Below are 14,155 nucleotides of genomic sequence, written 5' to 3'. Positions count from 1 at the left end.
ACCCTTAAGATCATCGAGTCCAACTGTAAACCTAACACTGCCAAGTCCACCACTAAACCACGTCCCTAAGCACCACATCTGTGCGTCTTGAGTCACCTCCATGGATGGGGACTCAACCACTTCCCTGGGCAGCCTGTTCCAGTGCTTGACAACCCTTTTGGTGAAGAAATTTTTCCTGCTATCCAATCTAAACCTCCCCTGGCGCAACTTGAGGCCATTTCCTCTAGTCCTATCACTTGTTACCTGGGAGGAGAGACCAACACCCACCTCTCATGTTCTTATCTCAATCTCCCACTTTATGCAGATCTAAGCAGACATCTGATGCTACTAGCCACTGGTCTAATAAAGACCATGGTGCTCTAATAGTTTAAACCATTTGAGGAGCTGCCTCTCCTGGCTAGCCAGAGCATCAGTAATGTGGTGGAAACAAGGGCTGATGCAAAGGGATCTGATTGCAGAGCAAGGGCCATGCACGCACACACATGCACAGAGCTCAGGCTCCTTGCTCAGACCCACCTCCAAGACCTCCGGTTGCAGGCATAGTCACGGTGATGGCAGCAGCACGCTCATGCCTTTGAGCCGCTGCGGGTGAGCAGAAGCTCACCGAGTTAGGCGTGCCATGAGCCCAGAATGCATATACCAAGGAATTGGCAGACAATGGCAAAATACTAACTCCCACCAGTGACCAGGATATCCAAACCAAATTATCTCAGCTCAGTCAACCATGAAAATTCAGGAGCCGTTACCTTTGTCGGCCACCTAACAATTACAAGCCACTTTTATTACCAATAGTGCTTCAAAATGGACTCACAGTATATTTATAGAAAGTTTGTTTTCAGCAGGAAAGCCTTCTGTCATATTCTGCACTTGACTGTTTTCTGACAAGGCCAGTGGCCAGCAAAGTTCAGGACCCTCCCAAATGTATAACAATTATAATACTGAAATATTTTTCCCTCATTACAGATTAATCCTGAACACAAAAAATCTGTTGCACATCGAGGACGGAGCATTCAGAAACCTTCCAAGGCTGAAATACTTGTAAGAAAGAGTTCTGCTTCTTTTTTGTTTGCCTCCCCCCTCCCCCCTAAAAGGGGTAGACAAATTACAAAAGGAGTATAAGGAAAAAAGAAGTTTTTCGTGCAGTACTGTACACTAAAAGTACATAGATCATTTACGATAGCTTTAATGGGCAGTTAACCAACAGGGAGGTCTTCCAATAGGCAAGAAAATAAAGTAACCCAGGGCAGGGCAGTAATGGACAAAACAGTAGTAAAGTCTGCAAATTAGTTCCACTAAGTACTTATTTCTAGAATAAAGCTTGCAGATAGACAAGATACCATGCAAAAGGGGTAACTAAAATCTCCTCCTTGTGCTTAATGTAGAGAGAACATACGCTGCTTCTCCAGAATGCTGCTTGAGGATGCCACAAAACTTAATTTTTACCATCCTTACAAACACATTTGGAGCCTAATTAAAAATTATTATATTTGTCACTCACTTTTTAATACATTGTTAAACTCTTACGTACTGAGTTGGCTTCTTGTTGCATCCACTCTGGTAATCTTTTCTCCTGTAAATAAGAATTATGCTTTTCTCTAGGAGCATTTGTAACACTGGAATAAGACAATTTCCAGACCTAACACAGATCTTCTCATTAGAAGCTCATTTTATTTTGTAAGTAGAGATCCAGCCTAACCCAGATGTGAGTCTTTCCATCTTGTTCCTGGATCACTGACAAAAATAACCTTTTTTTTTCTCCCTCCCACAGGGAGCTCTGTGATAACTTGCGTATGACAACTATACCACAAAATGCTTTCCAGGGGATGAGCAATGAATCGCTGACACTGTAAGTAATAGAGTCCTACCTCCAGTTCCTTCTGTGAGGATAACACTTCTGCTTGAGGAGAGCAGCTTGAGTTTATAAAAATCTTGAAATTAAGCCCCACACAATACATATCTGTATTATGAGTTAAATTTGAAACGCTTAGGAAGCTGAGGGGTGTTCTTCAAGCTGAAGAGCAGGGTATTATGCCAAAACTAAATTCCCTTTGGAAAGAAAATATGAGAAGGAATCCAAATCCTCATCTTCCATGCAACACTTTTTAAAATTACCATCAACGGGGCATGAACTCCAAAAGCTGCACTGGAGGCCAGAGTCTCTCTCCTTCCCTCAGGGATGCAGTTTCCTGAAATAGTGCTTTCAGGGACCAAACAGGCTGATACTGCAGACCAGGCTCCTCCAAAGAAGAGAAAGGGAGAGAATAAATTTGTACAAAGTACCAACGCTTGTTCTTACCCTGATTTCACTTGACTTGGCTTACACTGATTGCCATCAGTCTCCCCACCAAGCCTTTCCTTTTACCAAACTGTGGATCTATTGCTACAGCCACCTGTGAGACGGGTGGGTTTGATGCTAAGTGGAACACAAAAAGCAGCAGAAAGCCAAGGTGAGGTGTCACCTGCCAGCACAGCGAGAACCACATATGGATTCCACAGCGTCCTTGTCTTCACAAAAACTTCCACAAAGAAGTGCTGAAATAGGAAAAATCGCAGACTGAGCCCCTCCGCAGGACGAGGCTGAAATTGAGGCCTCCCAAGGAAGGACCAGCAGGCAATACAGGGCCGCCGCAGCAGGCCACCCTCTCTGCTGGAGCCACGAACACCAACTCAGAGGCCAGTAAAGCCGACCTTTGCGGACCAGACTGATATTTAAAAGGCAGTACACATCCAAATGGGGACCGTGGCCTTGAGACTAGCGTGTACCAACCTCCCCGCCCCCCCCAAAAACAATGTTTGCACCTGCAAATGAGCCGTGCACACGAGCAAGTACTGCATTGACTGGATCGGGCCCTTCATCAGGCTGATGTGCCAGCATGACTGTAATTTCAACACAGATTTTATGCATTGACCAATACTTTCTGAAACGATTAGAGGAACTGAGCATAAACGTGACTGAAGACTACTCTGCACAATGTTGAAGACGAGCAGTTTCTTAGTTTAGGGCATCATTTCATCTTACGAGCCTCTTTCCTACCAGCAAGTTCTCAAAATAACTTCAGGAAAATTATGATTCTGTTAATGGTGCAAGAAAACGAACACACAAGAGATGGAGAAAGGTGCTTAAAATTTTTACTGTAACCCTAAAGTGTATTAAATGGGAGGGAGTTTAACTCAGTCAGGAAACAGCCAATGATCATTTTTATCCCATCTTTTTGTGATAGGGAGCTCACCACAAGAAGAAAAGAATTACCTTAGCAGCAGCTTCCTAATTGCAGAGCTACATGTTAACTCCACCCCATGCAGTTAACTGTAATTAGGTGAAATAATTCCAGTTGTTGCAGCGTGGTCTGGTGAAACAAAAGTAAGCTATGAAGGTGTAAAGTCAGCCTGAAGTAATACTTTGCACTACAAATAGCTAATTCAGTCTTTCCAACAGTTAGCGTTTCGTGTGGATGGGGAAATCGATAGTACCTATCATTGGTTTTTAAGGAAATCGCTAACTTCAGCATTGTGCTGAGATAGACCCCTTCTCTTAGCAGTTGTAACCAGGAGCCCACGCTTCCAGCTTTCAACAGAGGCAGGTTCCAAAGCCCTAGTTTCTGCTTTCCCAAAAACAAGTGGAAAAGCCACAACAGAAATTTTGTTTAATTTATAAACTGCACTAAATTTTCTATTAGGGCTTAATATTCAAGAAAAAATACTATATACAAATTATTATATTTAAATGATATTGGAAACATGAACTTAATATCACAAATGGATTTTTCTCAGTGAAATCAGACCCATAGGTTAGATGTCCTAATGAAGGAAAAGAGCTGGACTTGAGGTGCTGCAGAGCCCAGCCTTTAGGCATCTGGCCCCAGGGTGGGGAATCAAGAACCCAGGGTGGCACCAAGTGTCCCCGTGCAGCGCAGGGGACAGCAAGGTTTCCACAGCACAAACCAAGCCTTGCAGGACTACTTTGGAGGAGCTGACAGCTCACTGATCGCTGGATGATGCACAACTCACCCCTGCCTCTCTGCAAAGCTGTCTCTTGGGCTGCTGGAAGGTTTGTCTGCAGAGGATCTGCAATCTAGCAGCACCCTCTGGGCTTTAGAGTTGCTTTCCATCTGACACTTCTCTAGCCCTTGCAGTCTTCTATTTACACATGCCGACACCAAAAAATCCAAGTCTTCTGCCTCCAGGTTGTTGTCTTCTTGCCTGGAATAATATCTTGTTTCTGGATCTGAGCCCAAGGCAGGCACAGGTGAGCCACTTGGAGGAGGGAGGATCTGTACATAAGGAGAAGTTCTCTTCAACAGCTAAACAGGAATGTGCTTAGGGAATGCAAACTGCAATTTTATCTTAATTTTAGAGTTAATGTAAGTCATGCAATAGTTACCTATGTTCTTTATAAGCCATACCCTCTAATCATTAAAATGAACGCAGCGTTAAGATTTGAAACCTGTAGTACATAACATAATCTCGTCTTTTCCAAATCTTTTTCCTTTACATGTTTTTTTCTTTTTAATCCTCAGCAAATTATATAAAAATGGATTTGAGGATATCCACAGCCATGCCTTCAATGGGACAAAGCTGAACCAATTGTGAGTATGTTTCCACTCCTCAGTATTTTTTTAAACTGTAAATAATAGTTCAAATACAGTCAAAGGCTCTTCCTTTAGCTTAACTGGCTGTGGCTTGCATTTCCTGATACCCATTAGAAAACTGCATGTTTCAGCATCATTGTTAATCCTGCAGCATTTACTGCTTTTCCTGAAACACCATCCCTTAGAACATCGCAGTTTTTATAAGAAAAAAGCTCATGATTTTTAATAAAATTTAATACATTCTTAAACTTAACAGCAATAGCGGAAAGCTTGAAATCATAGCCCAAACTGAGGAACCTATATTTTACGGCTGCACATCAATAGTTTTTAAATCACTCTGAGACGCTCTGGGACTACCCTTTTTGTTTGGGCAAAAGTTTTGCTGCATTTTTGTACGCTGCTACTGCAGTGAAGGAACCAGACTGGTTGTTCCTGGTTTAAGTCAGAAGAAATTGGAAATGATCAGAATTAAACGTCGATGGTAATGATCTGATGGCACTAGCGGAGGGAAAGGTCACATGAGAAATACGAGTGCTCCCAGGCCAGAGATTGCAACAACCACTGCTGTGGTGAGGGAAAGAATTGAAATAGATGGGAAGAAGAAATATAAATAAAGGGGTTATTTTAAAATACTGCTGTAAAGAGAGTTAATGTTTGATTCCACAGAATCCTGAAGGACAATAAGAACCTCAGGCACATACACAACGATGCCCTGAGAGGAGCCACAGGGCCAGATGTCCTGTAAGTATCTGCCACTCACGTCACCTGTGTTTATGGGTGCCCCACGGGAACTGTGCTGTGCTACGTGGGCTGCGAAACCTCAGCAAGCACAGGCTTTGAGTCTGGACGGAGACTTCAACTCTTACCCTCTGCTTGTAAAATGGAAATCTGTCAACGAGATGCCGTGAAATTACAGGGCGGAAGGCTCAGTTTGCACCATGACAAATCCATCTCAGCCAGTTGTAGCATTGGCATTGACCTCCGCCCCTTAGATATTTCAGCCTTTGCTTTATTTGTGTCAGACCCTCCTGATCCTATTCCTGTGCCTTATATTCTGACATTGCAAACTAACTTGTCTTTTGGTAGGATGAGCATGTTTTTACAGTATGTTCTTTTAGAATTTGCTTATAAAGGTGAACTAGCTGCTTGCATGCTATAAGCCTGTGCTGAAGAAAACACATTATTATCATCCTCATGCTTTATTAATCAGGTACTTACTGGAGGGCTGCACTGGCTGTAACTCCATGCAATAAAACACAGTGGGTGGTTCTGTAAATAGCACTCTGTCACATGTGCCATTTTGTTCCTTTTATTGGTGCTTTACAGTACATGGCATTAATAATATCACTTTCATAATTGTAGCCTTTTTTCCCCATTTAATGGCCTCTGAAAATCCTTAGTCACATCGATGGCCTTTCTTCACAAAAACGGCTCCTCTGAAGTTACTCTAAGCTAAACTGTTTAAGTTTGACTTAGTGAAAATAATGGATTCTTTAATGTTTTTTAATTAAATGACTATTAATTAAATTTAATTATTTAATTAAAACACCTAGAACAGCCCTTCAGAGTCACACATAGTGTCAGGAGGGTGTCCTACATGTTAGCTGGCTGGAGACTCACATTCACCCACTTTCTCTGGCCTAAAGAGCTGTCCCTCACTCCATGCACTGTGGCTTTTAAACAGAGAGGTCAGGGCACAGCCCCTGGGGTGGTGGGTTTTGGTTTCCCCAGAACAAAGTGAGCTCCTTGTCTCATGTTGGGCTCCTGGGCCACGGGGATGCTCTTCCCCGCTGCTCTGTAGTTTCACAGACCATGTTTCTGAGCTGGGTATCAGGTGCTGAAGTGGCTTTGCAGATTTAGACCTTTATGAAAAACCGAGTGACTATTACCTACCATCATGCTTTGGTGGTATTTTTATACGTATGAAAAGAAAAGAAAATGCTCTATTTATTTCACAGGGATGTTTCTTCAACGGCACTGGAGTCCCTGCCTAGTTACGGGCTCGAGGCCATTCAAGTCTTAAATGCAACGTCATCTTACTCATTAAAGAGACTGCCACCGCTGGATAAATTCAGCAGTCTTCTGGAAGCTGTTCTAACATATCCCAGCCACTGCTGTGCTTTTCGAAATCTAAGGACAGAAAAGTAAGTCCGAATAGCACACTATTGTATTGCTGTACTTCAGAAGCTCCAAAATGGCAATTCTGTTTTATTCAGCTCACAAGGTTTGATTATCCTTATTCCAGTTAAAAGGAAGCTGTGGTACGTACCAAAGCTTCACACGAAACAACAGATCTCTGCTAAAGCCAGGAAAATTACCTCCATTTATTTTAGAACAGAAATGGATCCCATCCTGTGCCCAGAATCTGCCAACAGGAACATTATTCTAAGTTTGCTTAAAGCTTATATTTTTCTTGGTATCTCAATTAAAAAGCCTACTGGCACATGGAAAATAGATCTCCATCAATAGCATGGCCCTAAAAAAAAAAAAACAAACCCCAAAAAAAAACCCTGTGGCCTTTAGCTATGTAGCTTTTTTTAATGCAGGTGATACGATGACCTTGTAGAAAAGGCAGGCTTTCAATTACCCACCAAAATTAGGACCTGACGCAAGTCTACAGAAAGAGGTTACTCGGTTTAGTTCCAGTCATTTCAGATAACAGAGAGTATTGTTCTCCCCACAATTGGAAACCATGGCACAGAGAGCACTTTGCATCTGCTAATTTGGGGATTTGGGGCAGTCAATCTGTGACAACTAGAGCTAATTTTTCAGTGTTTTTGTTTCAAAGAAATCAACCTTCAGTTGGCTTTAGGCAGCCAAAGCAACTCCAGATGAGTTTAGTTGAAGTTATGAACATGCCTCACTTCTCGTCTATCTCAAACAAAGGCTACAGAAAAGACGTACTGAGCAGTCATTTGTGGGAAGCCTGATCTGTGTGATTTCCATGCCATCGCATCAGGATTGTGTTACAGAGGCAAGAGGAGAATCCAATTTTTTAGGGTAAAATTAGGAGTGATGCTATGTGATCTCTGCCTACCTCATTTTACTAAATGGTTCATGCTTCTGCAAGAGTAGAGCAAAGATCCTACAGTCAAGGGTTTCTGTTGCTACCAAACTCTGATTCAGTCCCAGATCCAGTCTCTGAGTGTATTACATGCAGAAGCAACTCCGGGACCAAAAAAAAAAAAAAAGTTATCTTCATTCTCATGAAGATAAGTATGTTTCTGATGATATATTAATTTTCAGGTGCTTGACTTTGCAACATGATCATGCTCTATAAAAACAGGGGTGCTTTAGTAAAACACTTTCTTATATCTAGTGATTGTTTTCTGAGTAAACTGGGGAAAAAACCTGCAAATCAGTAAACTAGACTACCTTTGTAACTGGGACATCAGCAGAGCAGTGCTGATGCGTTACCTATCTGCACAGCCCTGGCCGCTGGAAAAACCTGTCCAAGCAACAGGCTGTTACCTTCTGCGTGACCAGCTTGCAAAGGAACAAGAGGCAGATCTCTGGCTGTTTTCTTTGCAATCCGCTGATGACAGCGGAAGACCATGGAGACTGAGACCTCCTAAGACCTTCCCAGGTTACACAGGGAAGGGTCTTTGCATGGTTATGTATTCTCATCGTCATGCAGCTGCAGCCTGTTTCTGTCTCCTTCTACCCCTTTCTGTTGCCCTGTACTCTACATACAGTCATATCACACAGTTTTTACTACCCCTGCCCCCTATCCAATTCCTTAGCTGCTATGGACTGCACTCTCTGATCAGTGAGATATGGTGGCAAGGTCTTACGTCTGACCAGGCAAGCAGGTTCACTTAAGTCAGCATCACAGACATTAGGGAAATAAAGTCCTCAGACCAAACATTCTTGAGATTTCTGGCGTGCAATTGTGGTGTGCTCATTCCCCGAGCCATGTAAGAGAGGTGGAAGGTAGCATTCAGTTCCCAAGACTCTTTGACTGGCCTGAATGGGGATTGAGGGTTGGAAGCAGGTTATAACACATCTTAAAAAAATTACAAGAAAAAACAACTTCTGTTGCCATCCCGTTATTTATAAGCAGCACATAGGGGGCTTAGATTGGTATCTTAAAACCTTATTTCTATAATTATACATAAAACTTCCTGTAAGCTTCCAGGTGTCCAGCTCTCTTAAGAGAGTACACAAGAGCTTAGTACTTTTGATAGCTCTTGCTGCTGTCACAGCAATGAGGTCAGAGAAAACCATTTCCATTCACACTGGCCCACGCTTTCAAAGCCTCAAAACCAGAGATTTTGCCAAATATGTTGTCTTTCAACTTGTACTTTTCAAATTACATGCTGGAAGTAAAGCAAAGTCTACCTCCAGATCCCAAACAGTTTTTAAAATAGAGTATCAGGCCAGCTTCCCAGCGGTTGTTAGCATGCACTCCTCTAAAAGCCAGCATAACCACTACATTCTCCATTCATACTGGTGGAGAATCTGGCCCGCTTCAATACAGTATTTCATAAGGTAAAACATACCTTTTAATTCCAGCTCAAGTTATTTCACTATAAAAAAAATCTATCATAAACAATAACTGAGCTGAAAGACCATCCTTATACCCCACATGAGGTACTGCCTGCTGCCACAGTATTTGAAGCCTTCTCCTCCCCACTTACAGAAGTCTACGTGAGTGTAGTCTACGTGGCCACACTGCCGTGAGGCCAACTCTAGCTTACCTTACATGTCTGTGAAGATCATTTGTAGAGAAGATGGAAATTTGGCCAAAATCCATACTGAAACTCAACTTTCTTTTCATCCTTCTTCAGACAAAATTCCTGGCTTTCCATTTTTGACAACTTCTCCAAAGAGTGTGAAAGCACCATGAGGAAACCAACTAATGAAATACTGTAAGTACCTCTCTGCATACAGATGCTGGAAGTAGCAAATACGGACCTCCCCCTCCTGCTGTTCGTGTGTTTTTTCTACACCAGTATGTCTTGCTGCCAATTCAGTCACCCTTGCAAGTTGCACAGTGGTACTTTTACTATCATTAAACCAAGATTTGTGATGTTGATGTTCAAAAGGAAAGGAAAAAAACCCACAATGTAATTTCATGAGCTTTACTCACTCCAGCTTCTCATCTGAATTCTTGAAAGACTTTCGAAACAGTGATTAAATATTTAAGAAACTTAATGGCCTACATGGAGACTTTTCATGCCCTGAGATAATTGCAGTTGTTTATATGATTCAAAAAAGAGCTGCTAATGTTAATATTTTTTTTGCCTACAGAAAGGATAATTAGTAGTCTGTATGTCAGTAGTTTTCCATAGTAGAAATAGAGTCCCTGAGTTAGAACTTTGATGACTCTGTGCAATTGGTTTACCTCTTCTAAATGTGTCTTTCCATACTATAACAGTTACGTTTGACAGCGTTCAGTGGGACAATGAGAAAGGCTAACATCAAAACTGTTGTGTTGGCCATGCTGGATGACACAGGCTATAAACAAGTATTTAATGGAGAAGTTTAAGGATTTGCAGTTATCCATCCCTCTACAACTAAATGGGTGACCTTGGGACTTCTCATCAGCCCTGAGGTGGTATCAGAGCATTGCAAAGTCTAGAAAAACAAGGTTATGGTCACAAAATTCCAACACCTAAATACAGCTGAAGTGCGATTGATTCACTGGGATACTGACTTCCATGGCCATTATCTTGTTGGTTGATTCATGGGGCCTCCTACACTTGCTGTTTAGTTTTGGCCTTTTCTAAAGCAGCAGCTGCCTTGATTCTCTTCCACCGCTTCTCATCAGCTGCCTGCAGCTCCTTTGAGTGCCTTGCTTAGTCAGTCCTGTCCACTCCACTCCTAGTTGCAAAATTCAGGCACTTCAGGACTGCAAAAAGGCAAAGTTCAGGCAGTCAACAAGACCAAGAATATATTGTCTCTGTCAAGGGTGGGGAGAAGCAAGGTGGTAAACACAGAGCATTAGATCATGTTGTAAAGGCAAGTGAAGTGACACCCCAGTGAGGAATAGATCACACGAATCACCAGTGCCTACGCTAGAGTAATCCGCCTGCTTCGGATTAGCATCTGTTGCACTCCTACTGTGCATTAAGTAGTCTGCCCAGTCTACTGGCTCCTGAAGCTTTTTGCTTTGGTAAGTCCCAGTCCCAGCAATTCTCTGAGCAGACATTATATTAAGCAAATGGAAGTAAGGTCATGATTCATGAGCTGAAAGGCTGCGAGTTGAAAAGGTTGGGAACAACAGCAGAAGTGGGCTGAAAGTCCTGAGCTCTTACTAGGAGGAAAAAAAAAAAAAAAAAAAACAACCCCCAAAAACCAAACAACAAAAAACCACCAGCTTGCATATGGCAGCATGTTTAGATAGCATTGCAGAAAAATCACAATCATTTCCTATTAATAGAGCCAAACATATTCCCTGCTCTTCCAGCTTAACCCAGGCAAGTAAAAGACAGACATTGGGCAGTTGTTCATGTAAGGAGAGAAGAGTTAGAGTAACAAGACCGGGAAGTTATTTGCCCAAGAGGAATAGCTGAAAAGCAGCTCAGCTTCATTTGCCAGTTAAGACCCAGAAAAATAGTTTAATGTACATGCTTCGATAGATGTGGATGTTTAAGCACGTATTTAAGTTATCCCGAAGCTACCAGTTTTCTGAACAGTTGTTCTCCATAGAGATGCTTTTCAGGTCTCACACTGCAGATTGAGTGTTTGCCAGCCAAACACAGCTGGGGTGACTGGATAGTTGTGCAATAGGTACCTGTTCTGGCAGGGAACGGAATGGACAGTGCTTGTTTTTAACATGTTTCTACTTTGGTAGGCTTATCCCCACGCTATTGATGACCTGGAAATTAGGGAGATCTATTTTAAACATACAGAAACATTTATAATTAGGTATTGGGTCCAGTCTAAACTTAATATATTCCTAGCTATCAACATTATCTAGTTAACCATGAACTTCTCACTTTATAATACTGCAAACATCAAATTCCTCAGCATTTCCCACGTCATACATAGTCTCAGGACTTTGTTCGATAAATGCATTTCCTAAGGGAGGTAAGGGCGCGCAGTTAAAATCCTTAGGTTATTTTAGTTTGGCTTCCATACCTGTCTGATAAACCTATATGCATCAAACCTATAATCCATCAGTTCGAGCGTTACTGTAATTTGAACTGCAGTCTACTGGCAGCACGAGAAAGATGGCTTGCTGACAAAGCAATCGAGTTCTTACAAATAAGTCAGTTGTATAAGAAAGCATTCCCGTGGATGCGACTATGACCTCTGCTGCTCTCCAAAGCTGCTACCCAAACAAAAGGCATCCTCAGAAGGCTTCATTATATGTAAACACCCTGTAGAAACACATGTAGGAAGCAACTGTTTTAAAATAACTGTTATCTGTTGTATTTTACAAAAGCGGGCAAGCAGCATGTAACAAATAATTCACTTCTATTTGTGGGGGGCTGTTTTTTTAACAGTTACAGAGATGGCCCTTACAACACATCACTGTGGTCAGCAGAAAAGAGCACGTACCTGTTCACAACAGATGAAGAAACCTCTCCTTACAGCTACTCAGCCATTTTCGACGACAGCGAAATGACCGGCTTGGACTTTGAGTATGACTTTTGTCAGCCAAAGATACTCAGGTGCACTCCAGAACCAGATGCATTTAATCCCTGTGAAGACATCCTGGGATACAGCTTTCTCAGAGTCCTGATCTGGTTTATAAACATCCTTGCCATTGCTGGCAATTTCACTGTACTCCTCGTTCTCATAACTAGCCATTACAAGCTCACTGTTCCTCGCTTCCTCATGTGCAACCTCTCCTTCGCTGATTTTTGCATGGGACTTTATCTGCTGCTCATTGCTTCCGTTGACGCCCAGACAAGCGGTCAGTACTACAACCACGCGATAGACTGGCAAACAGGCAGCGGCTGTAGCACCGCCGGCTTTTTCACTGTGTTTGCGAGCGAGCTTTCTGTGTACACACTAACGGTGATCACTATAGAAAGGTGGCATACGATCACCTACGCCATGCAGCTGGATCGAAAGCTACGACTGAGGCACGCGGTGCCGATCATGCTCGGTGGCTGGATATTCTCCATTTTAATAGCAGTGCTGCCTCTCTTAGGGGTCAGCAGTTACATGAAGGTCAGTATTTGTTTACCCATGGATATTGAAACGGGTCTTTCCCAAGCCTACATACTGCTGATCTTAGTGCTAAATGTTGTCGCCTTCGTTGTCATTTGTGCTTGCTACATTAAGATTTACATAGCTGTTCAGAATCCAGAGCTGGTAGCTGCCAATAAAGATACCAAGGTCGCCAAGAGAATGGCGATACTAATCTTCACGGATTTTACCTGTATGGCCCCCATCTCCTTTTTTGCCATATCCGCTGCCTTTAAAGTACCTCTCATCACAGTGACAAACTCCAAGATCTTGCTGGTTTTATTTTACCCAGTCAACTCCTGTGCAAACCCATTTCTCTACGCCATTTTCACCAAAGCATTTCGAAGGGATTTCTTTCTGCTGATGAGCAAGCTTGGTTGCTGTAAGAGCCGAGCAGAGCTTTACAGGATGAACTATTTCTCTGCTTATACCTCCAACTTGAAGAACGGCAGCTCAGCCACAGCCCCCAGCAAAGCCTCACAAGCACTGCTGCTCTTGTCAGCGTTAGAGAAGCCGTATCCTGCAGTACGAGACAAGATGTCTTACAATGAAAATTAAACCGGAGTGCCGATAGATGCGGCACTTTGCAAGGCCAGCTGTAATTGTTCTAGTTACTAGGAATTATTTTGTATTATCTTGAACATTTCACAATAAATAAAAATGCCAATCAATAATTCTTATGCAACATAACTGTTCTGACGCTCAAAGTGATATTTTCCCTTTTCTTCTTTTGTAGCAACAGGCATGGAAGGTGACTATTAGGCTGTCATGGTTTAACCCAGCAGGCAGCTAAAACAACCACACAGCTGTTCGCTTACTCCTCCCCACCCCAGTGGGATGGGAGAGAGAATCAAAAAGAAAAAGATAACACTCATGGGTTGAGATAAAGACAGTTTAATAGGACAGAAAAGGAAGACAGTAATAATAAAAGAATATACAAAACAAGTGATGCACACCACCAATTGCTCACCACTTAAAGCCAATGCTCAGCTAGTTCCTGAGCTGCCCCACCTCCCGGCCAACCCCTCAGTTATATACTGAGCATGACGTCATATGGTATGGAATATCCCTTTGGCCAGTTCGGGTCAGCTGTCCTGGCTGTGTCCCTTCCCAGCTCCTTGGGTGCCCCCCACCTTCTCATTGGCAGGGCAGTATGAGAAGCTGGAAAGCCCTTGACTGCTTGGCAACAACTAAAATAACGGTGTGTTATCAACATTATTCTCATCCTAAATCCAAAACACAGCACTGTACCAGCTGCTAGGAAGAAAATTAACTCTATCCCAGCTGAAACCAGGATATAGACAAAACTCTTCTTTGGGGGGAACCAAGGGAGCCCAGGAGTAGTCACGGTGCTCTTGGAGTTAACAGGTACTGCAGTGATTGCAGTCTGGCTCCTTTTTCTCCAGATCTGCTTCCCTGCG

At 42.7% G+C, this 14,155-nt stretch overlaps 1 protein-coding gene across 1 annotated transcript; it reads left to right on the top strand.

Moving 5' to 3' along the window:
* The first annotated feature begins 568 nt into the window (after positions 1-568).
* Positions 569-13,322, top strand: LHCGR (luteinizing hormone/choriogonadotropin receptor). The gene is made up of 9 exons (XM_075749251.1): positions 569-588; positions 964-1,038; positions 1,600-1,674; positions 1,769-1,846; positions 4,518-4,586; positions 5,256-5,330; positions 6,548-6,733; positions 9,380-9,460; positions 12,044-13,322. The coding sequence occupies exons 1-9, from the start codon at positions 569-571 to the stop codon at positions 13,290-13,292; spliced, it is 1,908 nt and encodes a 635-aa protein (XP_075605366.1). The 3' UTR covers positions 13,293-13,322.
* Positions 13,323-14,155: the final 833 nt, after the last annotated feature.

Source organism: Balearica regulorum, chromosome 3 (genome assembly GCF_011004875.1).
Source record: "Balearica regulorum gibbericeps isolate bBalReg1 chromosome 3, bBalReg1.pri, whole genome shotgun sequence".
Classification (NCBI taxonomy): domain Eukaryota; kingdom Metazoa; phylum Chordata; class Aves; order Gruiformes; family Gruidae; genus Balearica; species Balearica regulorum.
Note: the sequence above shows the minus strand (reverse complement) of the source record. Positions and strands in the feature narration are given on the sequence as shown.

What these genes read in the sequence shown, in the direction of transcription:
- LHCGR (XM_075749251.1), top strand. Translation starts at nt 569, where the DNA reads ATGCCTTTGAGCCGCTGCGG. An exon ending in GGGACAAAGCTGAACCAATT is followed by an intron (nt 4,587 to 5,255) that starts GTGAGTATGTTT and finishes TTGATTCCACAG; the next exon opens with AATCCTGAAGGACAATAAGA. An exon ending in GCCACAGGGCCAGATGTCCT is followed by an intron (nt 5,331 to 6,547) that starts GTAAGTATCTGC and finishes TTTATTTCACAG; the next exon opens with GGATGTTTCTTCAACGGCAC.